Source organism: Orbicella franksi, chromosome 6 (genome assembly GCF_964199315.1).
Source record: "Orbicella franksi chromosome 6, jaOrbFran1.1, whole genome shotgun sequence".
Lineage (NCBI taxonomy): Eukaryota > Metazoa > Cnidaria > Anthozoa > Scleractinia > Merulinidae > Orbicella > Orbicella franksi.
In genome coordinates this window covers 14,744,032-14,766,169 of record NC_138150.1, presented here as the reverse complement: position 1 = coordinate 14,766,169, position 22,138 = coordinate 14,744,032, and the positions used below count along the sequence as shown (strand labels likewise).

General features: G+C 40.4%; 2 protein-coding genes across 2 annotated transcripts in view; one reads left to right on the top strand and one right to left on the bottom strand.

Annotated features, from left to right (window-relative positions):
• The window catches only part of LOC145491439 (uncharacterized), a 172,901-nt gene that overhangs the window by 81,763 nt on the left and 69,000 nt on the right, over window positions 1-22,138 (top strand). The gene's annotated exons all lie outside the window — the stretch shown is intronic.
• Window positions 473-20,424, bottom strand: LOC145490842 (uncharacterized). Its single transcript, XM_081469944.1, has 8 exons — window positions 20,032-20,424; window positions 16,370-17,010; window positions 9,466-9,868; window positions 6,106-7,978; window positions 3,907-3,967; window positions 3,093-3,335; window positions 2,328-2,405; window positions 473-1,238 (listed from the first exon to the last, which is right to left on the bottom strand). The coding sequence occupies exons 1-8, from the start codon at window positions 20,307-20,309 to the stop codon at window positions 1,057-1,059; spliced, it is 3,759 nt and encodes a 1,252-aa protein (XP_081326070.1). The 5' UTR covers window positions 20,310-20,424; the 3' UTR covers window positions 473-1,056.

The window sequence follows — 22,138 nt, the reverse complement described above, 5'->3', positions numbered from 1 at the left end:
CCTTACAAAACTATATTTTTAGGGTGTCTACTTCTTTCTTTGAATTAAGCTGGGTTTTTTCGCCTTTGATGCAATATCTCTCAAGTGAAAATACAATTCCCTACTTGAGTTCTCTCCTCTTAGTTTGTAACGTTTACCTCTCGGCCAACACTTACTCGAATCTCGATCAAGATTCTCAGGAAAATAAAACTATTTCCCTTTAAACCAGTAATTAAGTGTACAATGTTAACCAATCTAAGCTATCCGTGCGGTATCTCTATATATTTCTTTACACCTTGAAACTGTTGACAAATAACTTTCGTTTACTCAGTTAAAGGGACACAGTCAGCTGGAGCACATGCGCATTAGATGCCATTTCATAGCCAATTTGCATATCACAGAGACGTGATCCATACTGTTTTTAACCAAATATGATAAAAATAGTATCATAGAATGAACAAAAGCACACTCAAAACCAGGCTATTCAGTAAACGATTGATAATCAAGCAAAACACTGTGAAGATGAAAGCGGATTTCTAGATGAACTTTGATCTCAGGTTGAGGTGAACTTTTTTCAAAATGAGAAAACTAGTGTCCAGGTCAGCGCGGTCCCAAAGCTGACTCTGTCCCTTTAATTAATCAGTATCTTACCAATTCAATTTTTTTCAATTCGTATTACACAAGTCTTAGCCCGGACAACAATCCAATTAAAATATTTCTAATCAGTTTTAATCTTTCCTTATCTTACCCATCCTTGTTCTTTAAGCTTAACATTTTTTCTACCTAAGAAAGCAATACCGTTTTGAGATTTTCTTCAATATTAAGATGCTGTTAGCAGCTGCCTTTTGCTATGTTCGATGGTTCTCTTCTGCACTAAAATAAGATTCCCATGTCGAGTTGCATTCCCTTCTCCCAACAGTGTTAAACTAACTCATATGTAGGCTGATAGCCACTGATAACACTGCTAGATATGAAACTAAGTAAGCCAAGGCTATATACAATTATTTCAGTTCACTATCCTATTATAACCTAACTATTATAGCAATTAACCTAATGGGAACTAACCAAATGCCATTCCTATAGGAAGTCGGCAAGCACAGGTAACCCACATTCGACCAATATGTCATAGAGTTGACCCACGGTCAAATCACAACAACTCAACGCAGCTTCCAATGGGTTACGAAAGCGGTTGTCGAAGCAACGGATGTATGCTTGATTAAAACCTATTCGTTCGGCAACCAATTTCCACTCGTCTCCCCCTGTTGAAACACTTAAACCATCCAAAGCTCAGTAAAAAAAGCACAGGTCTCCGTCAGGAGAGAGAATTAACCTGACTACACTCTTTTGTTTTTGTAAGAATATTTTTTTCCGGCCGAGGCTGAATATTCTTATTTTTCTGTCGATTTTAGGCTGAAAATATTCCTGTGAATATTCTTAGGTTATAGCGTATGACATTTCTGTTTTCGAATGTATTTGGTGTCTGAATGGTGTTAAAGTAATTTTAAAGCCAGCCTGCAGGCAACAAAGCCTTGTAGGACGCACATAACTTCTTGCAGAAATGCTATTAGCATCGAACATACGGCTAGTTTTGCCGTTTAAAGAAAGGGAGAATTTAATACGCACAGATTATAATCTTTTCAAAATCTCAGCCTCGGGTTTATTCTTAAAATATTCTTAAAATTTCGAGAATTTCAGCCTCGATGTTTATATAAAGTATATTCTTATATAAAACAAGACTGTATGCGGATGAAATTTAGCCAAACCGACAACCAAACACATTCAAGAAAAACATTCCCGTTTGTTTGTGTTTGTCATGTCTGCAAAATAAGGTAATTTATCAAGTCCAGCCAAATGACGAATGGGAAACCCCTCTGATATGTTGACGCGCAGTCATGACGATGCATGACGTAAAATATCTTGTTCTTCCAAGACGATTTCCTCTCCATGCTTTGTCGAAACCTTAGCAAAACATCACAGCAAAGAAACTTTCATCCAGGCAAACACATTATCTCCCTATGTTGATGACCAACACGGAAGTGTTTAGCCAAGAAACGTTACGCTACTCACAAGGCACATAAACTTCCCATTCCGGTAGGTGTGGCTGAGAAAATCCCTTTACTGGGATTGGTTGAGAGCAGGCATATTTACCCCACCGCAAGTCCATTAACCCGTTTATAGTTTTTCTCACAACTAAATAAGTAATCATGTGAAAGCTCGAGCAATTAAAGATTTGCATTACTCGCGATTTGAAACTTCAGTTTTGAGAGAACTTTCAAATCACCAGTAGCGCAAATCGCACTCATATTCTGACGATTACCAATACGAATAGTAAAGATGTTAAACCTTACCACACAAATGTACTGCTAGGTCCGTTATCTGAGGACCAGGAATCTCTCGAACATCAAGAAGATTATCCAGAAGTGGGCCTGTTAAGGGACAAATTAAAATCAATAGAATATTTTGACAATGTCGATCATAGCTTTCGCATTCGCTTGCGTTCCAAAGTCAATATGGTAGTTTTAAAGTGGTGACGTTTTTTTTTTCTTATATCGCTTACACAGTCGAAATTACGTGTGTGTGTGTGTGTGTGTTTTTTTTTTTTTTTTTTTTTTTCTTTCATCTCTCTTTGGTGAACCAGTCCAATGGAAGTTGAAAAGCATGCGGCTCTACACAGGTCTGATATAGGTAGATTGTATCGACTGACTGCATCAGGACACAGGTTACAAATATTGACTCACCATATTCGGTTCTAAGGAAAGATCCTCAAGGCCTTTTCTTCGTAAACTTACGTGACACTGGTGGTAATTCAGGGCGCGAGAAAATGCGTTGTAGAGCTAGCATAGTTTGGGTTTGAAATCGAAAAAATTTAGGCTTTATTTACTACGAATTGCTGAATGATCAGGAGCTTCAGATAATGTTTTAAAAGATAAGAAACAGAAAGATAAGCGCCGGTAAATGGTTTATTGTTATAAACGCATGCATTTATTAATCAAAGAAGAGAAAAAAATGTAAAAGGAATACTGGGGGAAAGGGTAAAAAACAAGTCGTAATCATCCGCGGGATTTAAACACATCGTTTATGTCACTCACTTGCTATGTCAGTAGCATACCTACCTGTGGTTCCAGCTGGTACAATTTCCCTCAGGTATTTGACAACATCAAGTCTGTCTGAATGCTTCGCCTCCCCTGCCAGGGAACGGATCCATCTCCTTGTCTCAAGATCTGGCTTTTGCAAAGAGGAACGGTCTAGCTGCAGTCTCTTTCGTAGTTGAACTACAACGCTCTGGGCATCCGAACAGTCTTGTAAAATAGGTCCTAGAATGTCACTAGGCAGGGCCAGGGACTTGTCTTGATGACCTTGGATGTTTTAGAAGGATGCTTTGTTAATTTAATTAACACAGCTTTAATGTAAATAAGTGTTGAACTGTTTTAATTCTATGGTTAACAAAGTTCAATCAATCAATCAATCAATCAATCATTCATTCATTCATTCATTCATTTATTCATTCATTCATTTATCGATTCATTTATACATTGATGTAATTTAATTGATGAAGGCCATTGGAAAGCCAGAGTAACGCAGTTAATCTGTTCAACTTTTTGAGATCATGGATGCCAGCGAAATAGGCCCAAAAATGCATGTTTGATTTTAAGCATTCTATGATTTTCTGAGGAAATGGAGACACTAAACTACGAAAAACCCTTTGAGGCATGGTATAAGGATGCTGAACCTTACCAACTGAACAGAACTTACAACTTACAGCATTTACTTACATTTACTTAGTTACTTACTTACTTACTTACTTACTTACTTACAACACAGATCTGGGGACTTTAGGGATGCTGAACAAGGGATGAAGAGAAATCATCTTAGAAGGAACAAGAATACTACCTAATTTTTAAAAGCATAACAATAAAGAAAGCTTACCATCCACAAAAGGCAGACTAAGTCTCTCACGAAATTCAGCGGCTGCAATTGCTTTATTTCGCTAATAAATAGAGCAGAGAATGGAATTTTAAACGGTGTTTCCCTATTTTTGTTATAGATATGGTCAGTTATGGTTTCACCAAACCATTTGGCCCGCCCTATAAATGCAAATTTCCCTCGCTCCATTCTTTTAACTCAAGACATATCCACTTTGGTGACAGTTTCCTGGATTCTTGTGACCTACAGGTTACATAACCAAGAGAGTTGGTTTAATTTCATACAAGAGGATAACATGACCATTTCATCGTAACTCAAGAAGGAAAATCTTCCAGAAGTTCTTTTCTACGAAAGAAAAACAGAGACAAGTCTATATACGCCCAGTATATTTTGGAGTCTTACCCCCAATTGATTCGAGTGTTTCAAATGTAATATATAAACAGTAGCCTCCATTTGGCGCGGAAATATGCTCGGATATTTGTCCGCGGACATTATCTGTCTCGAGAAGAGAGCACTTTTCCGAGAGCGTAGCTCGAGGAAAACTGTAAGCTTTGAGGACAGGTAATGTCCAGGGGCAAATATCCGAGCATATTTTCAAATTCAAATGGAGGCTATTGTGTTTATTATTCTTCAAATATTTTTCGCAACACGCACAGTTTTGAAAATTGGGGAATATATATAACTTATTGGATGCTTTGGTGTGGAGTATCGCTGTATATTTTTACGAGTTGTGCCATATTTTGACGAGCCCAAAAATACGAGTCAAAATACAAACAACGAGTAAAAATATAAAGCGATACTACACACCAAAACATCTAATAAGAGATTTATTATCCAACTGCTGTAGTCAATAAATTTATCAGTGAAAGAGGGAGAGTGTGACAGTTTTGAGTGCGCGCGCCGATCTGTCTGCCAGACAGGTTTTCTACTGTACAAATAACTGTACAATATCGCTGTATATTTGTACTGTTATTTGGACGGTATTCGCTGTAGTTGGATAATAGTCTCGGATATTCCCCAGTTTCAGCTGGTTAATATTCGGTAACGTGACGCGTTTAGACCAACTGCGCGCGAGCGAAGATATTTGATGGATTATAATCAATGATAAGAAACTGCCAAAACAAATGAGTTTTCATTATTTATGTGGCGGTAATCTTGATCTTCCCAGCGAAAAAAATGTTCGTTTTCTCTTAAACGAGCATGGTGACCTATATATTTTATTGCATAATTTCAATGAGAACAGTATCCTAAATAACTGAGAGAAAAAATAGCAGAAATCTACGGCTACGTTTTTGGCAAATGAAATAAATTCTACAGAGGAAGACGTAGCGGGCTCAACAGCGCATGTCCAAATTATGTTTCCTTTAAAGGATAAAAAATGCAAGGTATTTGAAGACATTTTTTCTGGGACGTGGATGAATAAACGATCAAAGAAAGTCAAACTCTGTGTAGTATAAAGCGCTGCATTGAAAAATAATCGAGCTTATTTGTTGCGCGCTGAGATTACAGAAAGTCACCTAAATAACCATATTTGTCAGCATTGTGGCATGAAAACAAGCACGGTGACCCCCTCTTTTAATTACGTTTGTAATAACTCCTTGTCCTGTAACAACAGCATACCAAGTTTCATCGGAAATCTATGGTGGGTTCCTTTACTAGGAATCACCTTAAACACGAAAACAGTGGGAATCGTTCAGGCTGTTTCTTCATTTTCTGCGAATTTGTGCCTTCACCTCCTTAAAAGTGATTTTCCTGAAAAACTGAGCATTAAGTAAAGCAAACTAATTAAATGACCAATCCCGCCAAATTTTACGGAATTTAACCGACGGAAACACGAGAAAATTATCTATTCATTTTGCTTTTTGTGGTCTTACGACGTCACCGGCCCGCGTGTGGTCATACAACTGTAGGGAACCACCTAAACCCACGTCAAAAATTTCAGTTGTCTTTACATATTTTTTATTCGCAAACGTATCTAAATCAAGGTAAACACTACAAATGACCGAGTTGATGATTGTCTGTATTGTTATCGCTCGCCTGTTTGCAATTGTAAGAAGACTGAAATTGCTTGTAAATCACTCTTTGGCAATTCGCTCATACTAAAGCATTATTTGTATTGCCTTATGTCTAAAGTTATTGATTGAAAGTAATTTCCCCCAAAAAATATCACAGTTGCACAAGCTTAAATTAATTCATACTCACCTCGTTCTGGCCAAATGTAAACCAAGGAGCAAACTGCTTGATGGAAACCCTATTATCCTTGGCAGTAGCTGCCCTGATGCACACGATGGCTTCTGTAGACTTGTACAACTCAGACTCTGAGAAAAAGTGAAGGCATTCTTCTTGCTTACAACCTTTTGCACGATGATTTCGACAGAAGTTGGCTGCACCCTGGTAACAACAGACTGGGCAGAGGAAACTCATTTCACATCTCATGTTCTTTAGCCAAAAGAACTCATTGCGCATTGAATCAATCATCAATGCTAGTTGGCTACGTACAAAATGGGCGGGACTCTTATCAGTGTTGTCACGGCAAAACCTTGCAGATACTTTCATTTTTGAACGTAAACGTCCTGTCAGAGTAAGACTGTCGTTTACACCAAGAATGACGACCTCAACTGAAGATGAATGGCAAAGAAAGACCACGGAACCGCCTTCATCTGGCGAGATAAAAAACCTGGCAAAGTTATGAAAAAATTGGGGAACATGCTGGCTTGGACATTCTTCAGTCCACCACTGAAAGAACTTCACTACGAGTCGGGAAAACAAGCCTGCAGGAACCAGACCAGAATCAAATCTTAGGAAAAGAGAGGGAAGCCGAGCAGAGGCAACCAACTTGATGATGTCTTTGGGAGGAAGTGACATCAACATGGATGGCACCAGATACTGCTTGCTGCATGGTGCATTTAATGACGGCAAAGGACAAAGCAGGCTGAATTTCTCCATGATTGCAATAAGACTCTCAGAGGTTTCTTTGTGAACAAACAAAGGGCGCCAAACATGTTCTAAAAGTTCTTCCTCAAGAATTCCTGTTTGCTCAAGCCTTTCCCATAATGTTTGATCTTCTGTTGTTTCTTTGGGATCATAAGGCTTAATAGTTATCACTTTCTTAAGCACATCAACCAACCACTGAGAGTCCAAGACCACGAGGTTTTTCAACAATGGAGTGTCATCAAAATGAATTAGAACTCGCTGGTCATGCAGAAAGTTCAGCAATGTCAAAATCTCTTGATCCTCTTTGATGTTACATACTTCAGATGCAATTTGTTTTGCTTTCTCAAGAGAAATGTACTTGTCACCCATCTCCTTCATTGCTTGAAGTTCCCTCTCATACCTGAGCCACTTAATGGGAATGACTTCCTTTATCTGCGGTAGCTCCTTAGCAACAGCAAACACCTCCTTTCGCAAGCGCACAACACCTGGACATTCAGATACACTGCCTGACTTTGTGTTATCCACCACAAATATTTCTTCAAATAAGTGCGCTCCGTAAGGCTTGGACTGAAGACAACCAAAAATTTCTCGGGCGAGTAAATAAGGATCACCACCACCATAGGGCGTATCAGCGTGAGTGAACACCAGGAACACAGGGGGACATTTCTCTGGCAATACAGATGTTCTAGGACTTGCATACATTTCATCGTCTTTGATCCTCTGATGGTCTTTGGTTAGGGAAGCCAGGGAAGCAACATGAGTCATCCAAAAATCTAGATAATCCAAATTGGTTTTTAGACAAAAGTTGTCTTTGACTTTCTGGAACCTTCCTTGCTTCACAGGAGGGTTGGCTCTGTCATGTGGGTTCTGGCTGAGGTCATAAGTCAAAAGATATATTGCTCTTTGGCTGAGAAAGATTGGATGGGTGACATAGTAAACAAACTGCCCCCCAAAATCCCACAACACCGAATAAATGTCCTCTCTATCTTCTTTAGTAACGTCGAAAAGCAACTTTTCAACCGAATCTGCTATCGCGTCAGGCACTTTTTCTGCGACAAAATGATTGTCTCCTTGCTCAGCTTTACTTGGATTAGGCCCACCATCTTCTGGTACAGCTGTAGTGGAATGGGTACCACTTGGATAACACGCCTCTAAAACGTCAAGAAGAAATTTATGTCCAGGAGTCAATCAAATATCTAATTATAGTATTGGACCCAAACTTAACTTAAAATTAACATATAAGAAAGTTAAAGTCATCATTGTTATGTTCATTATCTCAGATGAATAGAGTTAAACATTTGTTTTCCAGGGACGTTCTGCTGGTTTCCGTAAACTGTGTCATTGCTCAACTAACTGGTCAGCGACTACCAGCAAACCATTACTAAACCTAAGTTCAGTTATCGTGGCTGGAACAAGGAAGTTTAAACACATCAGTCGGGTATTAGAAGAGCTTGGTCGGATTACTGCTCAAAAGCAGTTCTTAATGGATGCTGCGGTGATGATTTGTAAATGTTTGCACGGCTTAGCACCCAGGTGTCTGACAGAAAACCTAATCACTGACCCGATGCACATAACTATAGACTGAAACACGGAAAACACATCTACAAGACAAAGATCGTTTCCTTTTTCGCGCTATTAGAACATATAATGATTTAAGTAATGGAAAGACAAGGAAGGAATTGAATAGACTAGCTAGAAGTGAACTCTTTAAACCATGCAGGATGGAATTGGCTATGAGTGAAGTGTTGATAACTATATTAGCTATTACAAAGTTTGAAATTTTCTTTAAAAAAAATTCTTAGTATCATTATTATCTTAAATTACAAATGAAATTAGCTATTAGAAGTCCTTAATAACGGGAACGCATTGCCTTTTGTGTTGCGCTGTGCTGTGCTGTGCAGTGCTGCGCCCCGCTTTGCTGCGCTGCGCTGTGTTGTGCCGTGCTGTGCTGTGCTGTGCTGTGCTGTGATGTTCTATGCTGTTCTGTGCTGTTCTGTGCTGTTCTGTGCTATGTTGTGCTGAGCAGTGCTGTGCTGTGCTGTGTTGTGCTGTGCTGTGCTGTGCTGTGATGTTCTATGCTGTTCTGTGCTGTTCTGTGCTGTTCTGTGCTATGTTGTGCTGAGCAGTGCTGTGCTGTGCTGTGTTGTGCCGTGCTGTGCTGTGCTGTGATGTTCTATGCTGTTCTGTGCTGTTCTGTGCTGTTCTGTGCTATGTTGTGCTGAGCAGTGCTGTGCTGTGCTGTGTTGTGCTGTGCTGTGCTGTGCAGTGCTGCGCCACGCTTTGCTGCGCTGCGCTGTGTTGTGCCGTGCTGTGATGTTCTATGCTGTTCTGTGCTGTTCTGTGCTGTTCTGTGCTATGTTGTGCTGAGCAGTGCTGTGCTGTGCTGTGTTGTGCTGTGCTGTGCTGTGCTGCGCTGTGCAGTTCTGTGTTGTGCTGTGCTGTGCTGTGCTGTGCTGCGCTGTGCATGCTGCGCTGTGCTGTGCTGTGTTTTGCTGTGCTGTCCTGCGCTGTGTTGTGTTGTGCTGTGCTGTACTGTGCTGGTTGTACTCTGCTGTGCTGTGCTGTGCTGTGCTGTGCTGTGCTGTGCTGTGCTGAGCTGTGTTGTGTTGTGTTTTATTGTATTGTATTAATGATTTTGAGCTGGAAAGTGAAGTACCCGACTGAACAGGCTCTGACAGAGGTCCTCCCTCAGGTCTCTCCTTTGTCAAACTATGCACAATAAACTGGGCTGCATGGTGTTCATAAGAAACGGCCTCGTCATCATTTGATTCCTGACCGTTATTTCCAGCCTTCCAAACCTCAGTTGAGACTTCAAAATGAGCAGGATCGACATCTATCCCCACAGTAGTGTTTTCATCTGGTCTGAAAACCTCTCCTTTCAATGATCTCTTCAGGCTGGTCTTTCCTGAATGGTCCTGGCCAATCAACATGACTGGGACTCTTCTGTCACAAGTTGTCCCCACACTAAGAGCATCATTGTAAGCTTCCAAGGCCAAGACTCCTCTTGCAAGAATTTCTGGAGGCACTGGAGCTGTAAGTAGTAAAACATTATGCCAAATAAGTTACATGATTTCCTGTGTGCACAATTTGAAACATTTGATATGTTTGTATGTTGTAATAAGTGGGCAATGTGCTAGAATGGGGTTTAATCACTTGTTTCTATTGGATAAAAAGCCTCATTCAGGATCGCATAACCACTATGTTCCGCAAAAAATTTTTTTAAGCTAATTTAGTAGAAAGAAAAGGGATCCTAACTATAAGGTAGTTATTTTTCCGGGCATTTGTACCAACGTGTGTTGTTTGTTTTCTACTTTTTAAATACGATAAAAACCAGTCATTTATAATACCTTACAATTCAACGAAAACAGCACCAGTTTAAAGAAAGGAATAATTTCGGCACTTTTAAGTTTGCACGATATGTTGCAAGTTTGATCATTAAATCATCATATATGGAAGAATTATTAAATAAATAAAAATCAAATTCTATACTTTTTCATTCACCACAAACGAGATTACAGGTTGCACATTGTACGATCTCGGTTGAGACGCTACTGGCGTTTTGGTAACGGTTGCTGAAGTCCATTGGTTACGCTGGGGGTGAACTTGTACGTACACTCCCTGATTCTGTGGCAGTGAAGGTAGATCCCTTGCACTGGGGGTGTTGTAGTGCTCGCACATTTTGACTTTCACCATTTGCTCTCTGACAACCTGGCAATGAGGATTCTGGAAGGGGATCAGGTTGGAAGTAATGCGCTGTACTTTCGTCCATTCAATGCTTTGCAGGTGATGGTATGCTGGTAGTAAGGGGTGTGGCTCTGTAGATCAACATAGGTATGTTTGGATCATGTCCTGCGGCTGCACTTTTTCTCGTGCACTACTTGACCGTCTGCACCAAACGTTCAATGAAACGATTACTCTGCGGGTAACGAAGGCTAGACGTGATGTGGTCAAATCGGTACTGGCTTGCAAAGGCTGCAAATTCCTTTGAAGAGAATGGGGGCCATTGTCTGTCAGAACGGTTTGAGGTGCTCCATATTCGCTAAACACCTGCTTCAGAATCTCGGTGGTAGCGCTTGCGATGGTGCTGTGTACTTTTGTGATCACAGGAAACCTACTGTACTAATCTGCTATCAGGAAGTAGGTGGTAGTCTGAAACTCGAAGAAATCAATTCCTAACTTCTCCCAAGGCCCTCGAGGAACTTCATGGGGCAACATTGTTTTGATTTGTTGGCTCCTCAAGAACGTCTGGCACACTTCACAGCTCTGGGCTTTCTGTAGTAAATCTGGGGTTATTCCTGGCCAGAATACTGCTCCTCGGGCTCTCAGCCGCCTCTTCTCAAAACCAAACTGACCTTCGTGGATGGTTTGGAGGACACTGTTACGCAATTTCTCAGGAACTATGAGTCTATGACCTTTGAACAATAGACCATTCTATGTGCTGATCTCTTCTTTGTCCGTCTAGTAGTCTACAAGAAGTGGGTGGTAATCTGTTTTTAAGGACGGTGCCTACTAAAAACAAAGGTTTTTGCGTCAGGTTAGGACCTTTCCGAAAAAGTAGATCTTTGCAAGGGCTATCGGAATCCACAAAGAAAAAAGAGGGTAGCCACGCATTTTTTCGAGATAATTAGCCTTGAAGTAAGACATTTGTGTATCTCGCACTTGTTTTGCGCGCGCACTACACCATCTGCAGGTACACGTTTACAGTTGGATTTCAGTATAATTTTCGACTGATAACAGCTAGTTTTTCAGCTGCAAGACGTTAACAGTTAGTGGTTAGCGATATGCTGCTGTTTTGGTGTTCCTGGTTTAAGTACAGGCTCGTTAAACTTGATTTGGTCACAGTAGTAAAATTTTGCTTTCAATTTAGTCGTGTACTTGGTAGCGTAGTTGATTGCGTCATGTCAACCCAGCGCGCGCGTGGCGCTTAAACCTTGCCTTGCGTGATGCGCAGAACGTGTACGCACTAACAAAAGTAGGCACCGTCCTTAATTCAGGCAATCCATTTGCTACCACTTGCATCAGTAAGCCTGAAGTAGTGTCTTCTGCAGTTGCGCGTCTGAAATCTCCAATTTTCGTAGAATCGGCGGGGATTTCCACTGTGAGCATGTGAACTGGGATGAAATCTTCCTCGTCTTCTCCTTCTTTAGGTGTTGGCTGAGGAGACACTCTAGACAGTGCGTCAGCTATGACATTATCCTTTCCTTTCAGGTATTCAATGTTTACATCATACTGGAATAGTCTCAGCAATAGCCTCTGAGGGCGTGAGTTACACAATATGGATTTCTTCCACACGCTGACCAATGGCTTGTGATCTGTTTGCACCGTCGCTGTGATGAAATCTTTCAAGGGCAAAGACGACACTGAGCAGCTCTCGTTCAATGTTCGAGTAACGTTGTTCTGTCTCATTGAGGGTTCTTGATGCGTAGATCACAGGCTTATCATCTTGGAGTAGAACTGCTCCTAAGCCTTTCTTGGATGCGTCTGACTGAATAGTGCTAGCTTTGGACTAATCAACATTGCCAACATTGGTGCACACGTAATCTCTTTCTTTATAGCCTCAAATGCTGCTTGTTGCGAGCTCTCCCAGGTGAAAAGGGTGTCCTTCTCAGAGAGCGCTCTAAGCGGTGCTGCTAAATCTGCTAGTGCTGGACTGAACCGATTTAGGTAGTTCACCTTTCCTAGGAAGCTTTGCAGATCTTGAAAGTTCTTTGGTGGTTTCATTTCTGTGGTGGTTTCATTTCTGTGATGGCTTGCACTTTTTTAGGGTTCGTCTTGTACCCGGCTGGGGTAAGATTTCCTCCAAAGAATGCACAATCTTGAAAATTGAGCACAAATCTGTTTGCACTGAAGTTGAGATTGTTAGCTCTCGCTGTTTCTAGCAGGGTGATGACTGCAGCGTCATGGGTAGTTTCTTCGTTGCCATTTCAAACGATTCCAGCGCTATTGGGGACACTTCTCAGCACTCTGTCGATTCTTTCCTAAAAGACATCACCTGCTTCCTTAATTTAACCCAAAGGGTAAGCGTAGCCATCGGTACTTGCCCCAGGGTACATTGAATGTTGTCAGGAAACTGCTTTCTTTGTCAAGAAGGACGTGCCAATACCCAGACTTCGCGTAAAGCAAGCTGAAATACTTGGAATGTGCTAGTTCCGGTAGGATGTCATCAGTTGTACTGCTGTACCACTGATTCCTCTTTATCGCTTGGTTGAGATCTTTTGGGTTGAGACGTAAGGAACCATCTGGTTTCTTAACTGGGACAATCGAGTTAATCCACTCAGTGTGTTCCCTCACTTCTTTAATGACTCCAAGCAGTGTTTATCTCTCCAATTCTGCTTTGTAGGGTGGCTTCAGGCTAACTGCAACTTGGCGCGGTGAGTGTTGAACGGGTTTGTAGCCTTCTTTTAACTGGATACGATAAGGTCCACCTGGCAAAGTTCCTATGCCTTGAAACACATCAGCTTATTCCTGCAGTAAGTAATCCTTAGTTGTGGGCAATGAGTGTGTCAATCCATTAATAGCTATTCTCGCTTGAGTACTCTTTTGGATCGCTGGTACCACTGGATCAGTGCATTTATGAACTCTTGGAATCACTGGACCATTAGTGTTTTTCGCGGGCTCTTCCACGAGTGTCTTGAAAGACCTATCTGTCTTAGCATGGACAGCAGGTTTCTGGATCTCAGGGAAACTGACGTATTCGATGACTAACGCTTGTTTCCTGCCTAGGATCATATGACCTTTGCTGTCTGCGACTTCGCACAAAATTCGAATATCTTGTTATCATGGTAAAGTTAGACAATGCAGGACGCAAGGTTTTCCACTAGACTGTCATTATAGCCTTTAAAATTTACGGTTGGTTTGCCCAACCTCAAGTCGTCTCCGAAGAGTGCTTTAGCCTTGTACAACGGCAGAATGTCACAACTTGCTCCTGTATCAACCTCGCAATCAATCTGGAAGACATGTGATGAAGATTCCTGGCTTAGCCATAACAAACGGACGTGAGGTTCTGATTTTGGGTGATTGAAACTTTCCAGTGTTACTGTCTTGAGGTGGTGAATAGACGCGTTGAAGTAAACTGGCTCGTATTCGCTTAACAGCGAAAAAAACTTACGGCACTGGCATTGAAGACGTTAAAAGACATGAGGCAAACACAGAGAAGGACATCCAAGAGTTGACTGAAGAAGTGATGAAGACTTTTCCTCTTCAGCATCCAGTCATGTTTCAAAATACAACATCTGCGAAATCGTAAGCCAGTTCAAGCTGTCAAAGTTTTCCGTAAGGATGCTGCGGGAGATTTGTACCGCGCTTGAGCTAAACGTATCTTCAATAACCAGCAAGCGCAAGCAGCCCTTTATGGATATTTTGCAAAGATTAGTTGACAAGTGTAGTTGTAAACCACGAACTAAATGTCTAGTGTGAACCAGGCCGGCTTGAATTCCTGGCCTGTGAAATTGAAGAACCGCGCCTTGACGGCAAACCTTACGGATCACTAAAGTACCTCGATCATCCGCTGTACACGAACAAGGGAGTATTTCTTTTTAGGCCGTCGCCTAGCTCCTTAGGCAAGAGTACTAAATAACTGATTAGAAGGGCTGATTCTTTCAAAATGCACTGTATCAAATATATAGTATCAGTAATTGGAAGTGTAACGCTATAAGAGTTATGTAGTTCACAACAGTGACACTGAAGCCAGTCAACGTCAAGTCCTTGAAGCGAGGTATTCTGCTCCCTAAAAGCGTCTGCACTGTTGGCTAGTGCAATGATTACTTCAGCGGTTTCTTGAGTTTGTGATACGAAGAAATGTTTTCATTACCGAAAACCATTTTAGACTACTGATGGGGAAAGATAAATGTGAATATGACCACGGGCTACCTGGACCGCGGTCTTCCTGAGTACCTCCTTTACAAGGGTGTAGCCTCTGGAGAAGAAGTGATAAAAAAAAAAAAACTATCTGTAGAACTAGGGTGGGGGCTACTAAAACTCTCGGCCTCGCAGAAATGGAAACAAAAGTGAATATTTTTTTGAACGAAACTCAGTTGCGACATAGTAACGGACCGAGTCCAAAGAGGGTGGAAAAGGGTGGAAAGGGTTTTTGCGTGACACGTAACGAAGGCAAAAATTTGTGTGACAGGTGAAAAACAACTAAAAGAGCTACGTGATTCGTGAATTTATGAAAACGTATGGTTAAAAGAAGCTAAAGCTATAAGTGGCATGAGAATTTTGTTAAAATTTGTGCGTGAAACGTGAACACAACCCCCCTACCTCCCCTCCAAAGTTACTTTGCCGCACTTGTCGATTTCAGTTCACCTCGTTTTGAATTAATTTGCGTTGTTCCGCGAAACGAGAAACAGATGTCCTTGAAATAACGACATTTTTGCCCGCATCTGATTCGCTGTTCGGTTCAAGACTTATATTTAAACAAAGTTATTTTACGTGGAGTGATTACAGCCTCATTTTCAACGAGATGGGAACAGAGAAACCTCGAATCAGAAAACCCCGAATTACGCTTTGCAAACAACTCATGACCAGGAGGCGGCGTTGCACTATTTTGCCAAGTTATATCGTTTTTATGTGAACGATTCAAAAATTTCTGGATTGCAGCCCTCTTTTTTTGATACAGCAACATGAAAGTAGGAGGATGTTATGTTAAATAAATTGTAGATTGAACTTCAAATGCGAAACAATTGAGTTTGCGTGTGTATGTGTACATTTCCGGCCGAATAACGGCACCGTCGAATCGGCGCATTTTATCCAACTTTCAAATTTGATTAAATCGCTCCGAATTATTTCCCCAAAAAATCCTTCGGAGATTGAAAAGAACTACTTATTGCCTTCCAAAAGCCAGATTTTCAGTCAATTATTTTGTGTAGTACATAGTTAGATAACGCGTTTCTTTTGACCTACTTTTAGTCTAGTTAAAAGTAGGTCGGATACACTTAATTAAATTTTGTAAATAGATGGACAAGAATTGCGCAAATGACTGTCAACATATGCTTTAATGTTGGATTTCAAGATTTAATAGTTTTTATCGGTCTAGGTTGTTTCATTTTGTGACGCGAAGCTTCGAGATGCGTCTTAAATTTTGAGCTCCAAAAGCGGCATTTTGACGGAATTCGGTTATTATCGATTTTCTCGTAAGTAAATCGATATTCAGTCAAACGAAATATGTCGTGATTTATTTCACACTAAGGCCTACCTAACCTGAGAATATGAGCAGAATTTATTTTTTGGCTGTTGCCGCCATATTTTGAAAATGTGTGATTTTTGGGCACATTCGCTCTTAAGTGGTATCTTTTAGGGGTCATATAAAGCTCGAGCCCAGGGGCGCTCGAGCCACACTACCCAGACTGGTCTCCTTAAGGGGTTTAATTCAAGTCCCTACTCCTGCAGGTCTGTAACGAAAATCATCAACAATGAACCTATCACGAATTGCGAAAAGGCAAGCATTAAACAGGGCCCTTGCAACTGAGGAAAATCGATAAGTATAAAATCTCAGCGAGCCACATTGTCGGACTAACATGATTTGGTCGATTACCTTCAGCTTGTTTCTGACTTGCGTTCAGGCTGCTGCTCAACTTGGCGTCACTAGAAGTTTTCTGAGCATCCTCAGGACGAATCTTTTTAGTATTCTGTGGATATTGTCCAGCAGCCTGTTTCTGACTTGCTCTCGGGCTGCTGCTCAACTTGGCATCACTAGAAGTTTTCTGAGCATCTTCAGGACGAATCTTTTTAGTATTCTGTGGATACTGTCCAGCAGCCTGTTTCTGACTTGCTCTCGGGCTGCTGCTCAACTTGGCGTCATTAGAAGTTTTCTGAGCATCTTCAGCACGAACTTTTTTAGTATTCTGTGGATATAGTCCAGAGGCGACCAGTCGTTCAGCTGTGCAACATGGGTACGTCAATATGCAACCTAAACCACCAGCTTTATTACGGTAGTGGTGAACTAGCCTTGCAAGACTTGGAAACCGTAATGCAGGTGTAAAATAGAAGGACGTGTCTTCTTCTAACCAAACAGTTTTTATGTGATAGTGAAAGACTTTATCTTCACTCCTTACTGAAAGAGTAAAGCCTACTTTTGATTGAGATTTACGAATAAGGAAACTACCAGAAGGCATCCCTGGGACACGGAGCTTCCTGTCGGCTTCAGAACGTGTCAAGTTGCCCAAGAACCAAAGGCTAAGAAAAATAAAAAAAAACGATCAAGTAGCATTAATTAATCAACTCAATCTAATATATCAAAGCAAATAGCATCTCCTTAGTAAAAAATGATCTGGAGACCGTAAAAATTTCTGCAGACTCCAGGCCCGAGTTGTTCGAAAGGTGGATAATACTATCCACCATATAAATCACTATCCATGCAGCTGATAGCGTGGTTCGTTTTCTTAACACTTATCCACTGGATAGCGATGTATCCGGTGGATAGCGTTATCCAGCCTTCAAACAACTGGGACCAGGATTATTGATGAAATTCTGGATACAACAGGTAAATCTCTCTATAGTCCCGCATTAAGAGTAAAATTGGCTTTACATATGATAGACTCGGTTTGTGGTAAGGGTAAGGGTCATGTATTTTTAAGAAAGGAGGAAAAAAATAAAATAAAATAAAAATTTTTAAAAATTATGATTAATTGAAATGACTAATTAAAGAAAAAATTATATATTAAAAAAATTATAACAACGGAATTAAAAAGTAAAAAAGAAGAAAGAAAGAAGAATAAGAAAAAGAAAATATTCATAGTAATAAAAGAGGGAAAAAATAATCAAAAATAGAGGGAGCAAAAACTGCAGTACAGCAGCCTCAACCTCTGATGGAAAAAAAAAACTGAAAAAATGTTTATTTAATTCTAAAAGAGGGAGCAGGGTTACCATGACAACGACCTCAACCTCTTTGTTATATGAAAGACAAGAAAAGGAAATTATGTTTTGAGGGAGCAAAAACTGCAGTGCAACGACCTCAACCTCAATAATCTCAAAAACAAAATGAAACAAAATAAAAGAAATTAAAAAAATTAAACTTTTTTAAAAAAATAAAATTAATTAATTTTTTTGTGTTTGATATTAGGGTTTGGGGGGGGTGCGGGTTTAGTTGTAGGTTTAGAACTAGGCTATTGCCTAACTAATAGGATTGCGTTGCATTTTTTGTTTAATGGTTAGGGAAATATCAATTTTATTCATTTATTCCCCTTGTAATAAAATTTATTCTTGGCATGCAGTGAATCAAGGTTTTAGCTAGGATTCTGTGAGTGGCCGTCCAGTAACAAATATTGGACCAAAGGACCTATTCCGCTAGGGGATCTGGGGGTATGCCCCCCCCCCCTAGAAAAGTTTGGAAAATTGAAGCGTTTGTGGTGCGTTTTCCACGATTTCCAACCAATAAATTTAATGTATCGATTGGACTTGAATGATAATACGTCGTTTTCTTTGTCAGAAACCTAAAATAGATTGAAACAGCCCATACTAAGCGCATCAGTTGTGTTAACACCTCCATGATTGTCTTTGTTTACGACGTTCGTCCAACGTTGATCTTAGCGGCCATCTTAGGGGAAGTGATAGGTGTGCACATCTGTGTCCACAATCGTCATTTATACATGTCAATTGTGAAATCACTCCTATATTCAGCACGTTTTTTTTATCACTTTTTTTTATCATTTATTTTATCACTTTTAAGCCATGGTTATCTGTGAGGGTTTTTCTGCAAGGATGTTTGGCTAGCAGTGTCCATGATGAGGTTGCTGCGCACAGAATGTATCAGCCTTGAAAGGGAAAAATGTCCGTTTTCCTAATTGCAGAGAACACCAGGTGAATGGGGATTACACAAGGACCAAGAAATTAAAACTGCAGTATGAGGTGCCCTTCAGGCAGGTACAGTTTGTAAGGGAGACAGTGCAATTCACCCTACAGGAATTTTTTTCTTCACTTCTTGTTTGCACGACTTTTTTTTTTCACATGGTCACCCTCCATTGCATGTGTTTTCCCCAACCCCCATCACTTTTCTAATGGTCCGTCCCTTAATGAGTTTTGACCCACGACACGTGACACGTTCTATTCCAATCGAAAAACGTATTTGAGTTGAGAGGTCTTACAATATTGTTTGAGCTATGGTCACGTGGCAATGGCCAGTTGAAAAGTTGCCCGCTCTCCCACTAACCAGAGGTTACTTTGACTTCTTCTTGTCTTTTTAGGACTCTTTTTAGGCCTGCTTCACACTTGCGACATAACGACATAGCGACCTAATCGCTCATTTCGGTAATGTAAACATTGACGTAAAGACTTAAGGTTGGGTGAAAAGACTTTAAAAGAAACACTTGTTGCATTTGCGAGAATTCTGTTTCTGTTGAAAACAAGGAATAAATGCTAGAAGAATTGAATCAGAAGAAAAGAATGGATGCGTCTGATCTTTCAACAAGAAGCTAGTAGAGTGCATGGCCAGTACCAGAACTTCGCCAGAGAGCTTACTTTGGGTTATCGAGAATATTATTTCAGGTAAACGGGATTAACTATCCTGATCTCAGTTGACAGTCGCCGCCATTTTGAAAATAGTGCTGGTTGTGGACCATCGGTGGGTTCGACAATTCTTGCGCCGGAAAGATAAGGAAAAGATCAGCTTTTCCTTATCTCGTTATGTTCATACTGTTATGCTGCTATTTTATCATTATGTCAGGTTGTTCACACTGCAAACATAAAGCTCCGCCCAATTGCCAACGATCGCAACATTTCAACGCAACATATCGCAACATTGTTTTGCCCAACACGTCGTAACACGTCCCGCGCGCGAGTGTTATTGCCTCAAATTTTATTTGCCTCAGTTGTGTTTTTATATATGAGTGCAAGTGAAAGTGAGCGGTGTTTACAGATGGAATGGTTGAAATTGCGCCAGTATTATTTGTATTTCGTGTCAATTTTCAAGAGTTCGTACGTCGACGACCTATCGTAGATGCGCCGGGGACCGACTGGAACAGATCGCCAAACGTTGTCAGTTGCAGCCGGCGACTACGTCGCAGGTAGGTCGGCGGCATATGAAAACCACACTACAGGAAATACTAAAGTGATGAACATATTGGCTTTTCCCTTCGGCAATAAACGCAAATGCTGAAATCATGTTCACGACAAGTGTTCATTCCTTACTCCATGTAAGAGGTTTTATAGTAAATGTGACGTAGCTACCGCAAGCTGGAAATTAAAAATGCTTTACCTTACCATTCTGTTTCCGGCATCACATAACTGCTTGGGATCCAACCCTTCCTGTTAGTGGATTTAGACCTGGCAAGCCACAAGCCAAATTCATTCGAGTTGTTAAGGATGCAAAATTTATCTCCTTCTTTGAATGTCATCATATCCTCCATGTATCCACGGTTTTGGCGTTGCGGAGTGTAATCACGCACAGCCACACATGTAGATTTGATTTCGCCTTTAGGTGTCCTTTCCACATCATTGTAGAGGTGTTCCATCCCTTTCAGGCCTTCTGTGAAGAGCATTCTGACTATCTAGTGGCTTGACAAGCCACCTATCTCCAATAACCTCCAATCCAGAGGGTAAAGTTCTTCTAGTTTATAACAATTGAAAACGCGTTGTGATTCTTTTCGTATTTTCCTTTGGCTCCCAGTCTTTTACATGTAATTATGCTTTTAATTATGCTTTCGATTTCTTTCATGCTACACCCGTCTCGTCACAGTTGAACTGTCGTGCACTCTGTGCGGTCGCCGTAGAACGAAGAGCATGAGTAATTATTTTAAGTTATGACACTATTTTACACAGACACAATCAAGAAATCGCAACCAACGGGAAGCCAAAAACGTCTGAAAAAATAAGAACTAAACGATGTCTTTCTGAGTTTCTTTGGTGATATCTGGAAACTTTTAATTTCAGTCTGCTGCGTCTGACATACTCGGAAACCAACGAAGCTTGGTAACAACAGGGCAAAATCATCAGCACGATTGTTCTTTACAAGAACAGACAAAACAGTCTCTAGGCTCCGTCGCTCTGCTTCTATTTTGCCATATTAGCATAGCTTTTAGTTTTTAAATAATTTGAATCTTGGTGCTTGATCGTAACGTGGGCAGCTGAAGCTACGCAGCTACCATAGGAGTAAACGAAAGTTGCAATTTAGACGCAGCTCGTCGATTGAGCAGAAAAACATAATGGCAGAAATTTTCTGTCTAATCAGAAGTCATACCAATAATGACTTCTGAATGTATGAATGAGTTACCGACATTTCGGTGTCGTCATGATCCCCGGGGGGACTCCCAAATAAAATGATGGGGGTGCTAGTCTGAAATTTTGAATAGAACCCTTAAGAGGTACCAAGATCCTGATTTGTGGGTGTGGCTTGAATGTTTGTTTTTTGTTTTTCACCTCTAAGAGGTACCGATTCTAAAATAAGTAACTGGAGTATTGAAAATAATTGAACTTTAACAAAGGAAATTCTAGATATTCCAGTGAACCTTCAACAAGGGATAATTAAAGATCTCTCTGTTAAATTATTAGCAAAATGGTGTTAACTTGTGAGAATCGTTACAAGCTTGTTGCATGCAAATTATAAAGAAAATCTAAAGACTAGATTTTCTATAAATAAACCAAACCGATTTTAAAGGCCTGTTTATATTTATTCATGTTGCCATGGCAACGGCACATACGTCAGCTTAACCATCAAAAAACCAAAGTCTGTGTTGTTAACTTACTTGCTGCCATTTTTGGCGACCGAGGGATCAAGGGTTTTAGAGAAAAAGGTGAATGAACACAGGTATCAAAAACTGTGTTCAGCCACCTTAAAACACTGCATTTTTACACTTTCACCGGTGTTTGACATGTAACTTTTCCTTTATAAACCCGAAAAGACAAAGAAATATCATTCATGGCAAAATATCGTTTTACAAATATTAGTATATATAGTTAATCGTTTGAATAGGGGTGCAATTAAAAATTTATACTATAAGTAATATTTGAAAATTCTCTCAAAATTGCACAATTTGAAAGAATTTTCAAATATCACAAGTAGTGTAAATTCTTAATTGCTCGAGTTTTCATACGATTACTCAATTATTATATGACTGGGAAAATCAAGACAGCGAGCGCGTTCACTTGCACTGCGGTGCAATTTAAAAATAAACGATAAATTGGCCTACTCTCAGCCAATCACAGTGAAGTAATTTTCTCAGTGATATAATAGCATCTGAAACTGCACTTATTCATCTCTTCCAAACATATTATTGAAAGCAATTTTATAGGGGCTCGCCAGGAATTAGCAAGGTTAGTTAGAAACGTCAATTTATTCAAATACAAACAATGCTGGAAGGCAGGTTGAAGG

Coding starts and splice junctions, on each gene's coding strand:
- LOC145490842 (XM_081469944.1), bottom strand. CDS start 20,309: ATGCTCTTCACAGAAGGCCTGAAAGGGATGGAACACCTCTACAATGAT. Junction 9,869..16,369: donor AAGTCAGAAACAAGCTGAAG/GTAATCGACCAA, acceptor TACTACTTACAG/CTCCAGTGCCTCCAGAAATT. Junction 3,968..6,105: donor TTACATTTGGCCAGAACGAG/GTGAGTATGAAT, acceptor TCTATTTATTAG/CGAAATAAAGCAATTGCAGC.